The following is a 16,264-nucleotide window of genomic DNA, read 5'->3' on the forward strand; positions in this document are numbered from 1 at the left end:
GGAATTGTTGCCTGAAAACCTTTGCCCATCACTGTGGGGCTGTGGATTTCAAGTCAGTGAAATGCAAAGCAACAGCTATTATCAAGTAGGCCCATGAGTGGCATTTGTTGCATTGGAGAGTGTGTATATGTGTTGGGTCTTGTATTTGGGATTTGTATGAGGACCTGACCCTTCATCCACAAGAAGCTAAGATGAGAGTGAAACAAGGGTGGTGGATAGGAGTGGGTGCATGCCTTTGACTTGAGAACCTCCCTTATAACGCCCTTGGTATATAGAATAGATACATAGATGGAAGGAAGTTGAAATATTGTGGAAGAGTGAATTTTGGTTTGTTTTACACTGGGGTTGGGTGTGGAATGTCCATGCAACAGTTTAGCAATTCTTCTCAGAGAAGTCTATGGGACTTTTACTTGCTGCTGTGGACTTTTTAGTCAGTGAAACTGTAGTAATTAGTGTTATTAGTCCTATTAATTTGGTAGTTTTCTTGTGTCTTACTACCAAATAATTGGTTTATATTGTATTATTTTCTTGGCAGGTGATGCAGGTCAAGTCAAATATGGAAGCTTAGTTGCCTACCTGATGGCACATTTCTTGCAAACAAGTCCTCTGATGAATGTGGTGGAAGTAGTTGGCATGCCAGTACGATTAGGGAACCTGATGGTACGCACTGGACCTAAGGCAACTCCACCAATCCTCACAGCAATGTTGTCACATCCTCATGTAAGATATTTATTTTACTGCACTCCAAGAACTTGACTTTGTGTTTTACATGAAATACATATTTATTTTATAGATATTTTACCATGAAATATATTAAAAGATTAGATAGTTGATTTGTAGAATTCTTATATTATTTGTAAAATACCTATACCATTGGTTATATGCAGTCACACATCACACAACAAGTATTGGAAGGATTCATTCAAAAAGCCCCGCCACAAAGAACAGTTATGGTTACCATCAATATATAAACAAAGCATTTGACAAAGTCCCCACACCCGTACTATTCAAGAAGATCATTAGGACAGACATTCATAACATTGACAAGAAGACATTGCAGAATATTACAAAACAAGCAAGTCTCAGGTACCAAAAGGCAGTGGAGTCCCTGTGGGTGCAATAATTTCACCATAACTGTTCTATCTCTTAATGAGTTATTCCTCAGCTCCAGAACAAGAACAAAGCATCATTGTTCTCTCATATGCAGATGAACTACTTAAACAAATTGATACACTGGCTCAAAAATAACAGAATGGAAGCCTCCCCCCAGAAATCAACAGTTATGCTACTTACACCAGACAACTATGAATCAAAAAACCACACCCTGTAGTCAACTGGAGTGGCCAAATCCTTCCATTGGTAAAGAACCTTAAAATTCTAGGCCACACATATGATACTTATATAACACTCAACCCACATATCGAAGACCTGACAACAAAAATTAACAATAGAACAAACTTTCCTAAATCCATTGCAAGCACTGACTGTGAATGACTGAAAGAAACTTAATAATTATCTACAAGCAATTCATAGGAACCACTCTCGACTATTCCCCCACAGCACAGTCCCCAACAATTGGACATTTGCATACCGAAACCAAAGTTCTCCCCCATCGAACACCACATGAAAATGACAGGAACACAATTCTATGTCAGAACCCTGAACACATTACACTTTTGGCACAACACTTCACAATCACCACCAACAGAATGAAACATATAAACCATACCACCAGCATACTACTCAAACATCTGTAACAACCTACCAACTATACATACATACATATACCAAGGCTTTTTCCCCCTTACAAGGGAGGTAGCCAAAAAGAGAAAGGCATAAAAACCATTCCCACCCATTTCATTCCTAAATACACTCCACTCCCCTCCACCAAGTATACTACACAAAAACACCTACACACTCAAATCATTACACAAGCTCTTAAAGACAGACTACCAAACTCAATACTCCAACAACAACTCCCCTTGGGGATCGGTGCCACCTGCGTAGAGCTGATGGCCAGGGGTGGTTGCTGCTGTTCACCCCATACCATACAACACATAATGGAAGACTGCATTATACACAATCATGCACGCAAACAACACAACATACACTCTATAAAGGATTTGTGGGAAAACCCAGTTTCAGCAGTAGCATTCCTTGGGGAGACGGGACTGCTCGGACAGACAGTCTAGGGAACGACAACAACAACAACAACAACAACTCCCAGACATAGGACCCACAGAAAAAAATCCCTTTTACACCTGAAAAGAACCACACTGGCACAATTGCACTCAGGACACCATTCAGCATTGAAACAGTACCAACACAGAATAGGCCTGGCTACAGATTCAAACTGTCCCAGGTGCAACCACCACATAGAAGACACAAAACACCACATACTACTGCACCTCACAAACAATCATCATCATCATTAGTTGAGACCATACACCAGGGAATGCATTGCTTCACTCATATGCCATTGCCAGTCTCCTTAGTCTGTCTGAGCAAGTTCCCATGCATCTACTCTTCTCACTCCAAACCACTCTAGACAGATGCAGTCAAATTGCTCCACCCACAGATTCTGTAGGCATCCCTATTATCTCCTCTATCAAGGATTATCTCTTGTACTGACAACTCTATGAGTAGGATCAATATCAGGGAAGAGTGCCACAAGCTCATATAGCTCAAATTGACATTCATGAATTTTGTTGGTAAAAGCTCTTGACTGAGTTTAACAGTACAGTCTTTGGTTTGATACAGTTATTCTAGTGATACCCCTTGATTCTCCAAGGGCACTTGGTACCTTAGACATCAAGACATCGTACAATCTTACATGGAAAATACAATAGCAGAATCCCCCACCCCAACACACTTACACACACACATAGGGGATCCAGAAGAGTAATAGATGTGGTAAAAGATAGTTTCAAGGGAAAAGCATAAAGTAGAGGTTTTGCCTGTAACATAGACAAATGATATATGGCTCTGATCTGTTGGGGTGCCCATGTTGCTTTTGCATGTTACCATACAGTCAGTACCCCGGTGTGGAAGCAGTTCCAATTGGTTTATATTATTTAATGAAAACTTTTACAGGAGACATGTATTTCATTAACTATATCTGTTGCCTTACCAATTCCAGGACAACGACATTTGTAGCAGTTTGCTTCAGCTTTATTTTGCTTGGGGTGAAGCTCACATTAAGCTGATGACAACAGAGAGAGGGTAGGATATTACTTTTTTTTATAGTAAATCTATATGTATGTATGTAAATCTATATACCAAAGGTTTCTTTCCCCATACAAGGAAGGTAGCTAAGTCAAAAGGCAAGTATCCACTTCCACCAATTCCACTCCCATCCACCACACTTTCCTCCTCATCTTAGCTCCTCATGGATGATGGGTCATCCTTGTGTCCCACCCACTGCACTGGGTCAGAAGGAATGCACCAAAATACAGCACATCCACAGTAAAGCCACATAACTTAATCATCCCCCCATTCCATTATGCAGAAAAATGAGTAGACAGGGAGAAATCCCCTCAGCCACTCCCTAACTCTACCCCCATCCCTCACCTCCTTCCTTCCTTGCATCACAGAATCATCTATACACAACCATTCTCCACTCATCCCTATCCTACTTTCTCCTTTCCTTGCTTAACAGACATTCCCTTCTTGCTCAACACCCCTTTCACTGTATCCATCCATCTCATCCTTGGTCATCCCCTCATGGTCACTCCCTCCACCTCTGCCCTCCTCACCTTCACTTATCATTCTTCACTCATTTTTTTCCAAGTGTCCAAACTATCCCAATACTCTTTCATCAGCCCTATATCTGCCATCTCCTTTTCCATCCCAGCTCTTCTCTTCACCTCCTCATTTCACACTCCAACCTTGTAACCCATACCATACTTCCCAGACATTTCATCTCAAACACACATTTAAACTTTTCCTCTCTGCCTCTCTTAAATTCCACATCTACCCCATACATTGCCATTGGTACAATCACCCCTTCATATAGTCTCCTCTTTACATCCATTCCCAAATGCCTATCCCTCATGACATTTTTGAATCCCCAAGGCATTTACTTGCTTCTCTCAATCTAGAATTTACTTCTACCTCATTCCTTTCCCAGTGTGTGCAAATACTATTCAAGATTTTAAGAAAAAACTTGATGCTGAAAGATACAAAGACGGGTCACCACGAGCATAGCTCCCTTCCTGTATAATACAACTAGGTAAATACATGCAACCCTAAATACCTAAAGGTATCCACTTCCTCCAACCTCTCTCCTTTAGTACTTGTTTCTAACTTGCTGCCATCCTCTCTCCTTGTATATCTCATCACCTTTTACCCACATTTACCTTAAACTCTCTCCTATCTCATACCCTCCCAAACTCCTTCATTAACTCCCTTAATCCCTCTTCTGACCCACTTTTTTCCATTTTCTTTTAACTATCTCTAGTCTTCTGCCCATTACCCTTGCCCATACCTACCACACCACCTCATGTATGTGCACAATGCAGTCCCACCTTTACCTCAAACCACGCACTCTCTCCATTTCTAATTCTAACACTAGCTCTTCTACTCTCATAACTCTTGACTGTCCTTAACAGCTTTCCCTAATCCCATATATCTGCAAAACCTCCCACAGTGCCTTTCTGTCCACCCTGTCATGAGCCTTTTTCAAATCCATAAAGGCCAAAAAAACACCCTTACCTTTTTCTAAAGGTTTCTCACATCTGCCTTATCACAAAAATTTGATCCACAGAACCCCTATCTTTCCCACACTGTTTCTCACCAATTACTTGCTCTGTTCTTTTAATCCTCACCATTAAAACTTCCATATGCCTTCCCAACTATACTCAACAAACTGATCCCTCTGAAATTACTACACTCACATTTGTCCCCTATTCCCTTGTAAAGTGAAACTATACAGGCACTCCTCCAATCCTCTAGCACTCTATCCTCTTTTAGATACTCATTAAACAACCTCACTATCCAGCCTACTGTTACTGTATCTCCCTTCTTCAGACTCTGCATGATGCCCATCTAACTCAGGTACCATACCTGCTCTCATCATTTTCAAAACTACGTGCACCTAATCTTGTCACATTTCTCCTCCATTTTCCTCCCTCATTACCGTCATTTTTGTAGCACCTCCCACTGCTACCACTGATCCCTCCCTAACCTCCACATGCAGCAGTTCTCTAAAATACTCTGCCCATCTTCCCCTTTTGTCCATCTGTGACTTTTACCTTTTCTTCTGTACTTGACTCACCTCCCCTTCCTCTCTCTTTCCAAAATATCTTTTTATTATTTAAAAAAAATTCTATCATACTCTTCCCCCATTTTACATCTACTCTCCTTTTTGCCTCCTTTATCTTTTGTTTTTCTTTTCTTCTTTTTTTCTTTGCACCTTTCATAGGGTTCTCTTGCCCTACTTTGCAACCAGTCCCTGAATGCTCACTTCTTCTCTTCTACTACCTTCTTCATTTCATCATCCCACCATTCACCACCCTTCCTTCTGTTCCCTCCTGTCCTCCTTGTTTCACATACCATCTTTGCACACCTTGTCACTCCCTCCTTGAAACCCCCATTCCTCTTCCACTCCTACCTCTACTCTGTCCTTCACCACCTCACTTCTTGCTGCTTCTTGTACTCCTGTTCCTTGTCCTTCTCATTTAAACAGTTTAGTCTAAGCAACTCTCTACCTCTCTATATCAAATTTGACATACGAACAAAGATTGGAAAAATTACAACTGACAACGTTAGAGTAGAGAAGGGAGAGAGGCGATTTGTTGACCATTTTCAGAATTATGAAAGGAATGGAAGTTCTTGATAGAATCGATCTATTAAAATGGGACCAAAGAGAAACAAGAGGACACGCAAAGAAACTAAAGAGAGACAGCTACAGAAGAGATCTGAAAAAGAACAGTTTCCCACACAGAGTGATTGATGTCTGGAATAAATTGAACAGTGAAACAGTTAATGCCAGAACTATACACGAATTCAAAAACAAACTGGATGTGGAGAGATATAAAAACGGGTCAAAAGGAGCATAGCTCTAGTCCCATAAAATACATTTCCACCACCAACTAGGTAAATATAAACATGGCAAAGGAAACATGGACCGGAAGTGAAGCGTTTATTCCTGATGTTTTGTCAGGAGTAAACGCTTCACTTCCAGTCCATGTTTTCTTTGCCGTGTTTATGCAACTTGTTCACATGGATTTTCACCTCTCTACCTTCTGCCCTTTTCCTTTTTCTCCACCTATCCTCCACTCTCAACTTACCTTCCACTAGAAAATTATCTCACATTCCCCCCACTCTCTCCCCAAAGAACATGGATATCCAGAATTCTACCTACTCTTTTTGTGGATACCACTGTTTAATCCAATAAGGGCTTATCAGCCACCCATCCAGTCACCACCCTCCCCCATGTGTACTGGAAGAGTAAATGGTTTTAGTAATATTAAATTAAATGAATCTGTCTTGGACCACATCTTCTTCTTCTTCTTCTTCTTCGTTTATATCTAGGGGTATTTAGTATGTACTTTGTTGGTCTTGAAAATATGTTTAGTAATCTATTCACTTGTATATCTTTAAGGTGTGGGATGCAGGTGGTAGGTTACGGAGAGGTGGCCCTGAGGAGCCAGTGACTGGTCTTTAGAACATGCACAAGATTAGTAATAATGAATGTTACCTTGAGTTTCCATGACTGGAATTCCAATGCCCTAGAAAGACTGGCACAGTTCTTGAGCCATCCCGTTGATCTCTCTTGAGAAAAATATATTGAATTATTGTCTGTGTTGTATTAGTGTGTGGCTTTCACTGCCACTGGGTTACAATAGAAGGAGGAGGAGCAGCAGCAGCAATAGCTTGAAGAGGAAGGGAACAGTCACTAGTTGTCAACTCTCTCTTTGTGAAAAAGTGGTGAAAATACAGATAAAATTTAAAAGAATTCCTTGACACAGTCCAAAGACCAAGTGCAAGCCCTTCAGGGCTGAAGCTCCAAATGAAGGTGAAGGTATTGGTAGGTTTTGAAGGTAAACCCCAGGGAGAAAATTCTCTGTGATATCTGTCTTTCAAAACCACCACTTGCATATATCCCTTGTTAGTCGCTACTCGAGAATACTTGCATAGTGAAAAGGGTGTTAAACTGTAAATCACAAAAGCAAAAGATTGTATAGTAAACAATTGTAGAACAAAATTTGCTTGTTTGAAAATAGAAAGGTGACACCTGTTCAAAGTCCGTTTTAAAAGTAAACTCATTGTAACAGTCCCGTTTAGTATGACCAACTTTGGTACTTAGTGTTGTCCATTGCATTGCCCATTGTTATCATTGGATTTGTGTTTTTGTTTATATAAATCACATACACCACCTGAATAATTGCTGCATAACCAAGTGCTGATCAGTAGCTTTATATGAAAATATAAATTTGATAAATTACATAGGAAAGCATTTCTTATTCAGATATTACCTTTTATCAAATATTTGGCTGGCTACCTCCTATGTGAGGGAAAAGAAGCTTTTGGTGTATAGATAGGTGAAAACTAGCATTTGGGATTTCTCCCCGTCTTCTCCTTTTCTGCATGGGGGGATGGAGGGGGGGGGGGTCGCCGAATTTATGAAGCAACTTTGCTGTGGATGTGCTGTGTCTTGCGACACAGCTTCTGACCCAGGGCAGTGGACAGGATGCAGGGATGACCTGTCATCCAGGAGGTGCCAAGATAATAAGGAGGGTGGAGGGGAGTGGAATATATAGGAAATGGAATGGGTGGGAGTGGTTTCTATGCCTTTTTCTTCTTGGCTATCCCCCGTGTAGGGGGAAAAAGCCTTTGGTATATGTATGTATGTAATATGGTGTATATCAAAGTAGTTAAAATTGTTGGCAGGGAGATGTTTGCTGACTAATATTTAATCTTTTGCCCATGCCACAGTAGCTTACTGTGACATTAGTAAGTTTGAATTGCTTTTTCAAGAGTTTAGCTGTCTTCTGCCACCATCCTTGTTCTGAAAACTACTATAAGCTGTGAAAAGAATTGTGTTCTGTAACATTTTCTTCAAAGCCATGAATTGATGCACTGAAAACTTGGGAATTTTACTATCTTTACAGATACGAAGACACGCCTGATCTTCCAAAGATTGCTGTTCCGGAGTTGGGTGTTGCCACCAATTGTTCCTATCTCTTCCCATTTGTTAATAGTGATACATGGGCTCAGATTGCAGCCCGAGTTGCCAATTTTGGGAACAGTCCAACACAGTTAGCAATGGTAATTATTTATTCAAAAGTTGTGGTTTCATTTAGATATTAATTTGTTATGAGTGCTGAAATTTTAAGCTGATTTTGCTATATAGTTTTGATTTTTTATACATACTGCAGTGGATATGCAATGTCTTGCTGTGCTACTTCTGACCTAGGCTCTGGGCAGGGACAGGGATGACCCCTTGTCTACTAGGAGTTCAGATAAAAGAGAAACAAAGGATTACAAAGGCAAAGCATGCCGACAGGAGACCTTTTGATCCATATCTAGGTCGGATGCAAAAAAAAAAAAAAATAAAAAAAAAAAAAATAAATAAATAAATAAATAATAATAATAATAATAATAATAATAATAAATTAAAACTATAACAATGTAAATAACAATTAAAATACATAAGTAAATGCATTGGTATAGTTGAATAACAAACAAATAGGTAAATAGTAAATGATAATAAATTGACATAACTAATAATAAATGAAAATCAGACAGACAAATTATAACAAAACAAAAACAAATAATATAACATAAATTATAATAATTACAGCATCTTACTTAGGTATTTATCTAAATGATTCTTAAAGCTTCGAACTGAACTACATTGCACTACCTGTGCAGGAAGTTTATTCCATTCATTAACTACACGGTTGGCAAAGTTGTTTCTACCTACTTCCAAATTGAATCTATTTCCGGACAGTTTGAGACCATTGTTTCTTGTCTGATTCTCATTCAATGTGAAAATTTGGTCACTTTTGATGTTGTCAATTCCCTTTAAAATCTTAAAGACCTGTATCAAGTCACCTCTGAGTCTACGCTTTTTTAGGGAAAACAGATTCATGTGCTTAAGTCGATTTTCGTATGATTTATTTTTGATATTTGGAATCAGTTTTGTGGCTCGCCGTTGTACTTTTTCCAGTCTGTCAATGTCTTTAATGAGATTCGGTGACCATACGGAAACAGCATATTCCAAATGTGGACGAACTAACGATTTATATAGCTTGTTAATGAGTGATGGACTTTTGAAATCAAAAGATCGCGCAATCAATCCCAGAATCTTATTTGCTTTCTCAGAGGCTGAAATACACTGCTTGGATGATTTGAGGTCGTTACTGATAATTACGCCGAGATCTTTTTCACTATCCACTTTTGTTAACGAATTTCCAAATAACTTGTAATCGTACTTGCTGTTATTTTTACCTATGTGCATTACCTTGCATTTACTTGTGTTAAATTTCATTAGCCACTTTTCAGACCATTGCTGTAATTGATCTAAATCTTCTTGAATATCTAATTGGTTTGAGTGATCATTTGCCACTCCGCACAGTTTTGTATCATCAGCAAATTTGGAAACAGTAGATTTTAGTCCATGGTCTATATCATTTATATATACTATGAATAGAAGTGGCCCAAGAACGGAACCCTGAGGAACTCCACTTGCAACACTTTTCCATCCAGAAGTTTTTCCATTTAAAACAACTCTCTGTTTTCGACCTTTCAACCAATTACTAGTCCAACCTAATAGGCTACCACTTATTCCATGCAAAGCTAATTTAGTAAGTAGATGGGTGAATGATGGGAATGGGATGAGCACATGCTTTGGTTGGCCACCTCATTTAAGAGTGAAAAGAAGCCTTTTGATAGATTAATGCACGTGGAAGTAATCATAGTCTTTATATTGTTGCAGGTCCATTTGGTCCTACAGAAGCTGTGTCAGACTGAGCATATCCAGTCTCAAGAGACCAGGAAGGATGCAAAAGAGGCTCTAGCCAAATTTCTTTTGACTTCATTGGAGTCTCACAACCCAGAAGTTAGAAAACTATTGTCTAGTCACATAAGCTACATCATTCCAGTCCTAAATGGTGCTCAGATACAAGGTTTTGCTAGGTAAGTTTATTGACAGACAAGCTCTTTATGACTTCAAGTTATTATCTTTTTTGTGGATTATAATGAATGGAGGACATCACCTAAGCTTAGATTGTATTAGGAATATTATGAAGATGTCATAATGACATCATGGATCACTGGGGACCATATAGATATAAAAAGTTACACTGAATATTTTGAAGAAGGTGACACCAAAAGTGTATTTCACCAGAAAATGTAACAGGGAAGTGAGAATATCGTGTTGCAACTTATCAACCAATCATGAACAGAGCACCTAATGTTACAGGCATTCCTGTTGGATTGTTATCACCCAAAAATTGCTGCATTGTCTCATGCACTTAAAGGCAATGTGCCACCAAATAATAGTGGGCACTGTTCAAGTAGATACAAGTCTTGGGCATAAAGTAACCCAAAAATGAGGCTCAGCACATGCAATGTGAGATTCCTTGCATAAAACCACAAAGTGGAGAGTTTGATGAAAGAAATTAAAGACATCAGCTAGGATGTCATGGGACTGAGCAAAGTCCAAAGGAATACAAGGGAAATGCAAACAGCAACTTTATTTTTTATAATGCGAGTATTATGACGCAACATCGCACGTCTGGCAGCTAATGCTGCCCACGAGATTTTGGCCCGTATTGAAGGGGTTAAAGCACTATCTACTACCCTTCCATCCACCACCCTCTCTCATTTGTACTTATGCTTGACTTTCTTCCTAAACACTGTATTTGTTATCATCAACTCTCTAGACACATCTCCACCATCAACTCTCCACTATGAATTTTTACTGAAACTTCACTTTTCCCAACCACTCCCTCTATTTGTTCATTTCCTACCCTAGCATTAAGATCTCCCAATGCCACTACATTGATATTTCTCCCTAAACTCTCTATGCACACATCTAAAGCAGTCCTAAAAGCCTCCCTTTCCTCTCCACTCTTTTCAGTACCAGACCCATATACACTTACAAAAAAACCCATGAGAGAAATAACAACACAAAAAGAAATAATGGATCAATTAACAAACCTTGATGTCAGGAAATCACACGGCCCAGACAGAATTGCAAATTGGATGCTAAAAGAATCTAAAGAAGAATTAATGGACAAAATATATAACATAATAAGTTGCTCACTCAAAGAAGGACAAACACCAAAGCACAGGAAAAATGCCAATATTGTACCTGTATATAAAGGAGGAAACAAAGAAGAATCAACAAATTACAGGCTGTTCTCCCTTACAAGCACTGTAGCCAAAATTTGTGGGGGGGGGGGAATTATCAAGAATAGATGGATAAAACACCTGGAGGAAAACAATACAATAAACCTGAGACAATTTGGATTCAGACAGGGAAGATCATGTGCCACAAACTTAATCTGTTTCTACCTCACCAATACACCACTGACAACAGCCCAAAGTTTCTTCCAGAAAGATCAATGGGAGGGCCTGAGAACAATTGCCAGCTGTTGTGGTGGTGTAGATTTCCTTGTAGTAGTGAAACTTGAGGCAACTGTTATTAGTCTTTGTACCCACCTCCTGGTAGGTCTTGGACCTGTCAGTATCATTATTATTATTCCCTTTTTAGTCCTCTGTTTTCAGTATTTAATGCTTGTACAAGGCATTTTATTTAACTTTATATAATTTAATTTTCCTCTCTACTTTCACCACAGAAAGATTGCCGATGGTCTGCGTCAGCAGGAGATTGGGTGGAAGGAGTGTTCCAGTGTGGGAGTACTTGCTGAAATGAGGGTCTTGCATCCATACCTCCTTAGTAGTTGCTTTTCTTCAATTGCCAGTATATTAGCTTCGGTTAAAAGAAAACACATAAGTGGTGCACAAGAAAATGAGGATGTAGTTTCCAAAGCTCATTACTGTGTTGAAATCTTAAAGAAAATTTCAAAACTCTGTCCTCTGCTAGAGGAATTTGGAGATACACGTGATTGTCCAAATGATCTATGGGAGGGACTGACTCAAGTTGGAGAAATGGTGAATACATTGTTGGAGGATACAGAGAATTTGGGTAATGGTTTATGTGGTAGTGAGGAGGAGTTTTGTGATGCTCTACAAATCATTCATGCCCTACCTCTACTTCATCTGAGTACAGCCTATCAGACTATCATACTCCTTGCAGTTTTACCTCTGCTTTTGAGAGAAGGATGTCAGTCACGTAGAGAAAGAATTTCAATTGAGTTACTTCGTCTAATGAATATGACTTTGTGTTCTCCATGTCCCTTCCGATTGTACCACATGGTTAAGCCTCTGCCTTTGCTCAGGTGGCTCATTAACCAAAACAAACAGCTTTCCTCGATTGCACAAAGACTTCCAAATGTTCTCTTGCCAACTTTAGATGGTGAAGAAATCAGACCAAGAGATACAGATATTAAAACAGTTACAGTGGAGAAGCCAGAAGTTAAAGAAACGGATCATCTTCTCATTTCATTGTTGAAGCTCTTCATATCACAATCTCGTAATAATGAACTCGTACAAACAGTTGCAGACACAATAATTGTAAATGCAGATTCAGAGTGTGATGCACAGTCATACTTGAGACCAACAATGATATACATCAATGTCTGCAAGAAGGTAAGACTTACTTTGTTTCTTGTACTTTCTGCTCAGAAAAATATAGAATTATCATGCTGTGTCTTGCGACACTGCTTCTGACCCAGGGCAGTGGACAAGGTGCAGGGATGACCCATCATCCAGGAGGGAGGGTGGAGGGGTGTGGAGTGTATTCAGGGATGGAATGGGTGGGAATGATTTTATGCCTTTTCCTTTTTGGCTACCTCCCTTGTAAGGGGGAAAAAGCCTTGGTATATGTGTATGTATGTATGATTTGTATATCTTTTATTGTTCACATAGATTATATTTTTTAACTGATTATGGCTAGAAATAAAGTATAATGATAGTTGTTCAATAATTGTAGTGACTGATTATATTTTTTATATGGTGTTTTTTGGGGTGGTGAATGGGAGTGGAGTATGTGGGGATGAAATGGGTGGGAATGGATTTATGCCTTTGACTTTGGCTACCTCCCTTGTAAGGGGGAAAAAAATGTTGGTATATGTATGTATATGGTGTTTGCCTGCTTTAGATAGCAGAATATGATGCTAGAGCATTGATTCCCAGAGTGGGCACTGCTGCTCCACTGGGGTCAGTAGAAAGATCAGGGGGGGGGGGGGGAGTTGCTGACATGGGCAACAGGAGCATTAGAAGCAGTTGATGAATAACTTTGTTTTTTACAAAACCTGAATGACAAAATATGTCATAAACATTATGGTAAAGGAACATGTATGCAGTTTATAGAGGATAAAACTGACATATGGATTATGAATGAATGTTTAGCTTTGTTATATAGTACAAAGTTGAGGTAAGAAAAAAAAAGTGTTTGTTCACACATGTTTTTGAGGGGGGGAGATGCTAGGAATCCACCTGGAAGCTAAGGGTGAAAGTAATATAATATAGGAATAAGTGTTCACTGTCTTCTGTGTGCATTTACCTAGTTTACCTAGTTGTATTATACGGGAAGGGAGCTATGCTTGTAGTGACCCATCTTTGTATCTTTCAGCATCTGTTTCTTAAATTCTTGTATAGTTTTTGCACATACTATTGTTTTGTCCACTTTTGTGTCAGACATCCACCACTCTGTGTGGGAAACTATATATATATATATATATATATATATATATATATATATATATATATATACACATACATACATACATACATATACCAAGGCTTTTTCCCCCTTACAAGGGAGGTAGCCAAAAAGGAAAAGGCATAAAATCATTCCCACCCATTCCATCCCTGAATACACTCCTCACCCCTCCACCCTCCCTCTTATCTTAGCACCTCCTGGATGACGGGTCATCCCTGCACCTTGTCCACTGCCCTGGGTCAGAAGCAGTGTCGCAAGACACAGCACATCCACAACAAGGCTGCTTCATTAAATCGGCGACCCCCCCTCTCTGTCCTCCCATTGCATAAAAGGAGAAGACGGGGAGAAATCCCTTTGGGCTGCGTCAAATTTTGCTCACACATACTATCTTACCCCCATCCCCCCACCCATTCCGCCTCATGCATCATAACATCATCCATATACAACCATTCTCCATTCACCCGTCTTCTGTCCTCTCCCGTCCTTCCTCAACAGACATTCCCCTCTTCCCCAAAGCCCCCCTCACCCCATCCATCGGCCTCATCCTAGGAGGTCCCCTCATGTTCACTCCCTCCACATCAGCCTTCCACACCTCTTTTACTAGTCTTTCTTCACTCATTCTTTCCATGTGTCCAAACCATCCTAATATTCTTTCATCAACCCTATTTTCCCTGTGGTGGGGGAAAAGAATACTGCCACCAAGTATTCCCACTTGGATTGTAAGAGGCGAGAAGAAAGGGACTGAGATTGGGACTAGGCATCCTTCTCCTTGTAGCCCCACAGGGGACATTCCTAAAAGAAAGAAAGAAAAAAAAAATATATATATATATATATATATATACATATATACTCTACATATACATATATATATATATATATATATACATATATGTATATATATATATATATATATATATACATATATATATATATATATATATATATATATATATATATATACATATGACCTCTTCGTGGTCAACCTTGCATATATATATATATATGTATATATATATATATATATATATATATATATGTATATATATATATGTATATATATATATATATATATATATATATATATATACATATATATATATATATATTTTTTTTTTTCAGATCTCTTCTATAACTGTCCTTTTTGAGTTTTTTTTTTCATGTCCTCTTGTTTTTCTTTTATCCCACTTTAATAAATCTTCTCTGTCAAGGACTTCCATGCCTTTCATGATTCTGTAAATGGCCAGTAGATCTCATTCTCTTCTTTGTTTCAGGGTCGGTAGTTCCATTTTGGACAATCTTTGTTCGTATGTCAATTTTGAAAGTGTTAGAGCTATCTTTGTTATTGCTTTTTGTATTCTAATTTCTTTATATTTTTTTTTGTGCTGGGTATCCATATTGGTCTTAGTAGTGTGACTAATATTTTCTTTACCATTACCTCATCCAAGTAGTTAAAGGCCACTTTTATTGATTTTAGTAAATTGTAGGTTTCTCCAACTGTTTTGTTAATATGACATGTCCTTGTTAATAATTACTCCTAGGTTCTTTTCCAAGCTAACTTTTTTACTTCTTTGTACCAATTTTATATTACCCTGATATTCTATTTTTACTTTTTCCAAACTTCATTATACTAGATTTCTTGATGTTGAAGATCACTTCCCACTTTTGGCTCCATTCCCAGACTTTGTCCAGGTCTCTGTACTTTTTCTGTACTTACTTTTTTTAGTAGTTTTGCATAATCTGCAAAGAAGTTCATATAGCATTTTACACCTTCATCCATGTCATTTATATATATGGCAAATATTATCGGAGCTAATACAGAACCTCACTGGCTGAGCAGGTTAGGGCGTTGTTACTTGCAGTGAAGGTCGAGGGTATGGCGGTTCGAGTCCTGCCACCGGCAAAGTTGAACCAAGGGCATGGTTAATTAAATTCCATGCTACAAAGTCCTCTGTAAGGAGCACCATCCTAGCCTTCTGATGGGAGGAGTTTGTGACATTAAACCAAATCAATACAGAACCTTGTGGGACTCCACTTATCATTTCTTCCCAGCTTGAGTTTCTGTCTCTAAGTACCACTCTCATTTGTCTCCCATTCAAAGAATCTTCCATTCTTTTCAATAATTTTCCTTGAACACCTGTTATTTTGAGTTTTCTCAGTAGTTTTTTGTGTGGTACTTTATCAAATGCCTTTTGTAAATCTAGGAAAGCACAATCAACCCATCTGTCCCTTTCTTGCATTATTTCTATTAGCCTTGAATATAAACAAATAAAGTTAATGGCACATGTTCTTCCTTGTCTAAAGCCAAATTGTTTTGGATTCAGTATCTTATATTCTTCCAGATGTTAATCCATCTACTTTTGATAAATTTTTTCACATATTCTACTTATTGTGCTTGTAAGGGAGACCAGTCTACAGTTTGTTGGGTCTTCCTTATCTCCCCCTTTATATACTGGTACAATATTTGCA

General features: G+C 38.7%; 1 protein-coding gene across 1 annotated transcript in view; it reads left to right on the plus strand.

Moving 5' to 3' along the window:
• LOC143026525 (uncharacterized) overlaps nucleotides 1-16,264 on the plus strand; it is a 48,321-nt gene that overhangs the window by 13,579 nt on the left and 18,478 nt on the right. Inside the window, exons 6-10 of the mRNA XM_076187071.1 lie at nucleotides 536-720; nucleotides 3,140-3,222; nucleotides 8,115-8,271; nucleotides 9,944-10,143; nucleotides 11,811-12,723. Of these exons, the coding sequence (XP_076043186.1) occupies nucleotides 536-720; nucleotides 3,140-3,222; nucleotides 8,115-8,271; nucleotides 9,944-10,143; nucleotides 11,811-12,723 (1,538 nt within the window). The remainder of the gene's footprint in view (nucleotides 1-535; nucleotides 721-3,139; nucleotides 3,223-8,114; nucleotides 8,272-9,943; nucleotides 10,144-11,810; nucleotides 12,724-16,264) is intronic.

The sequence above is a fragment of the Oratosquilla oratoria genome, chromosome 6 (genome assembly GCF_046742065.1).
Source record: "Oratosquilla oratoria isolate Oo_2021 chromosome 6, ASM4674206v1, whole genome shotgun sequence".
Taxonomy (NCBI): domain Eukaryota; kingdom Metazoa; phylum Arthropoda; class Malacostraca; order Stomatopoda; family Squillidae; genus Oratosquilla; species Oratosquilla oratoria.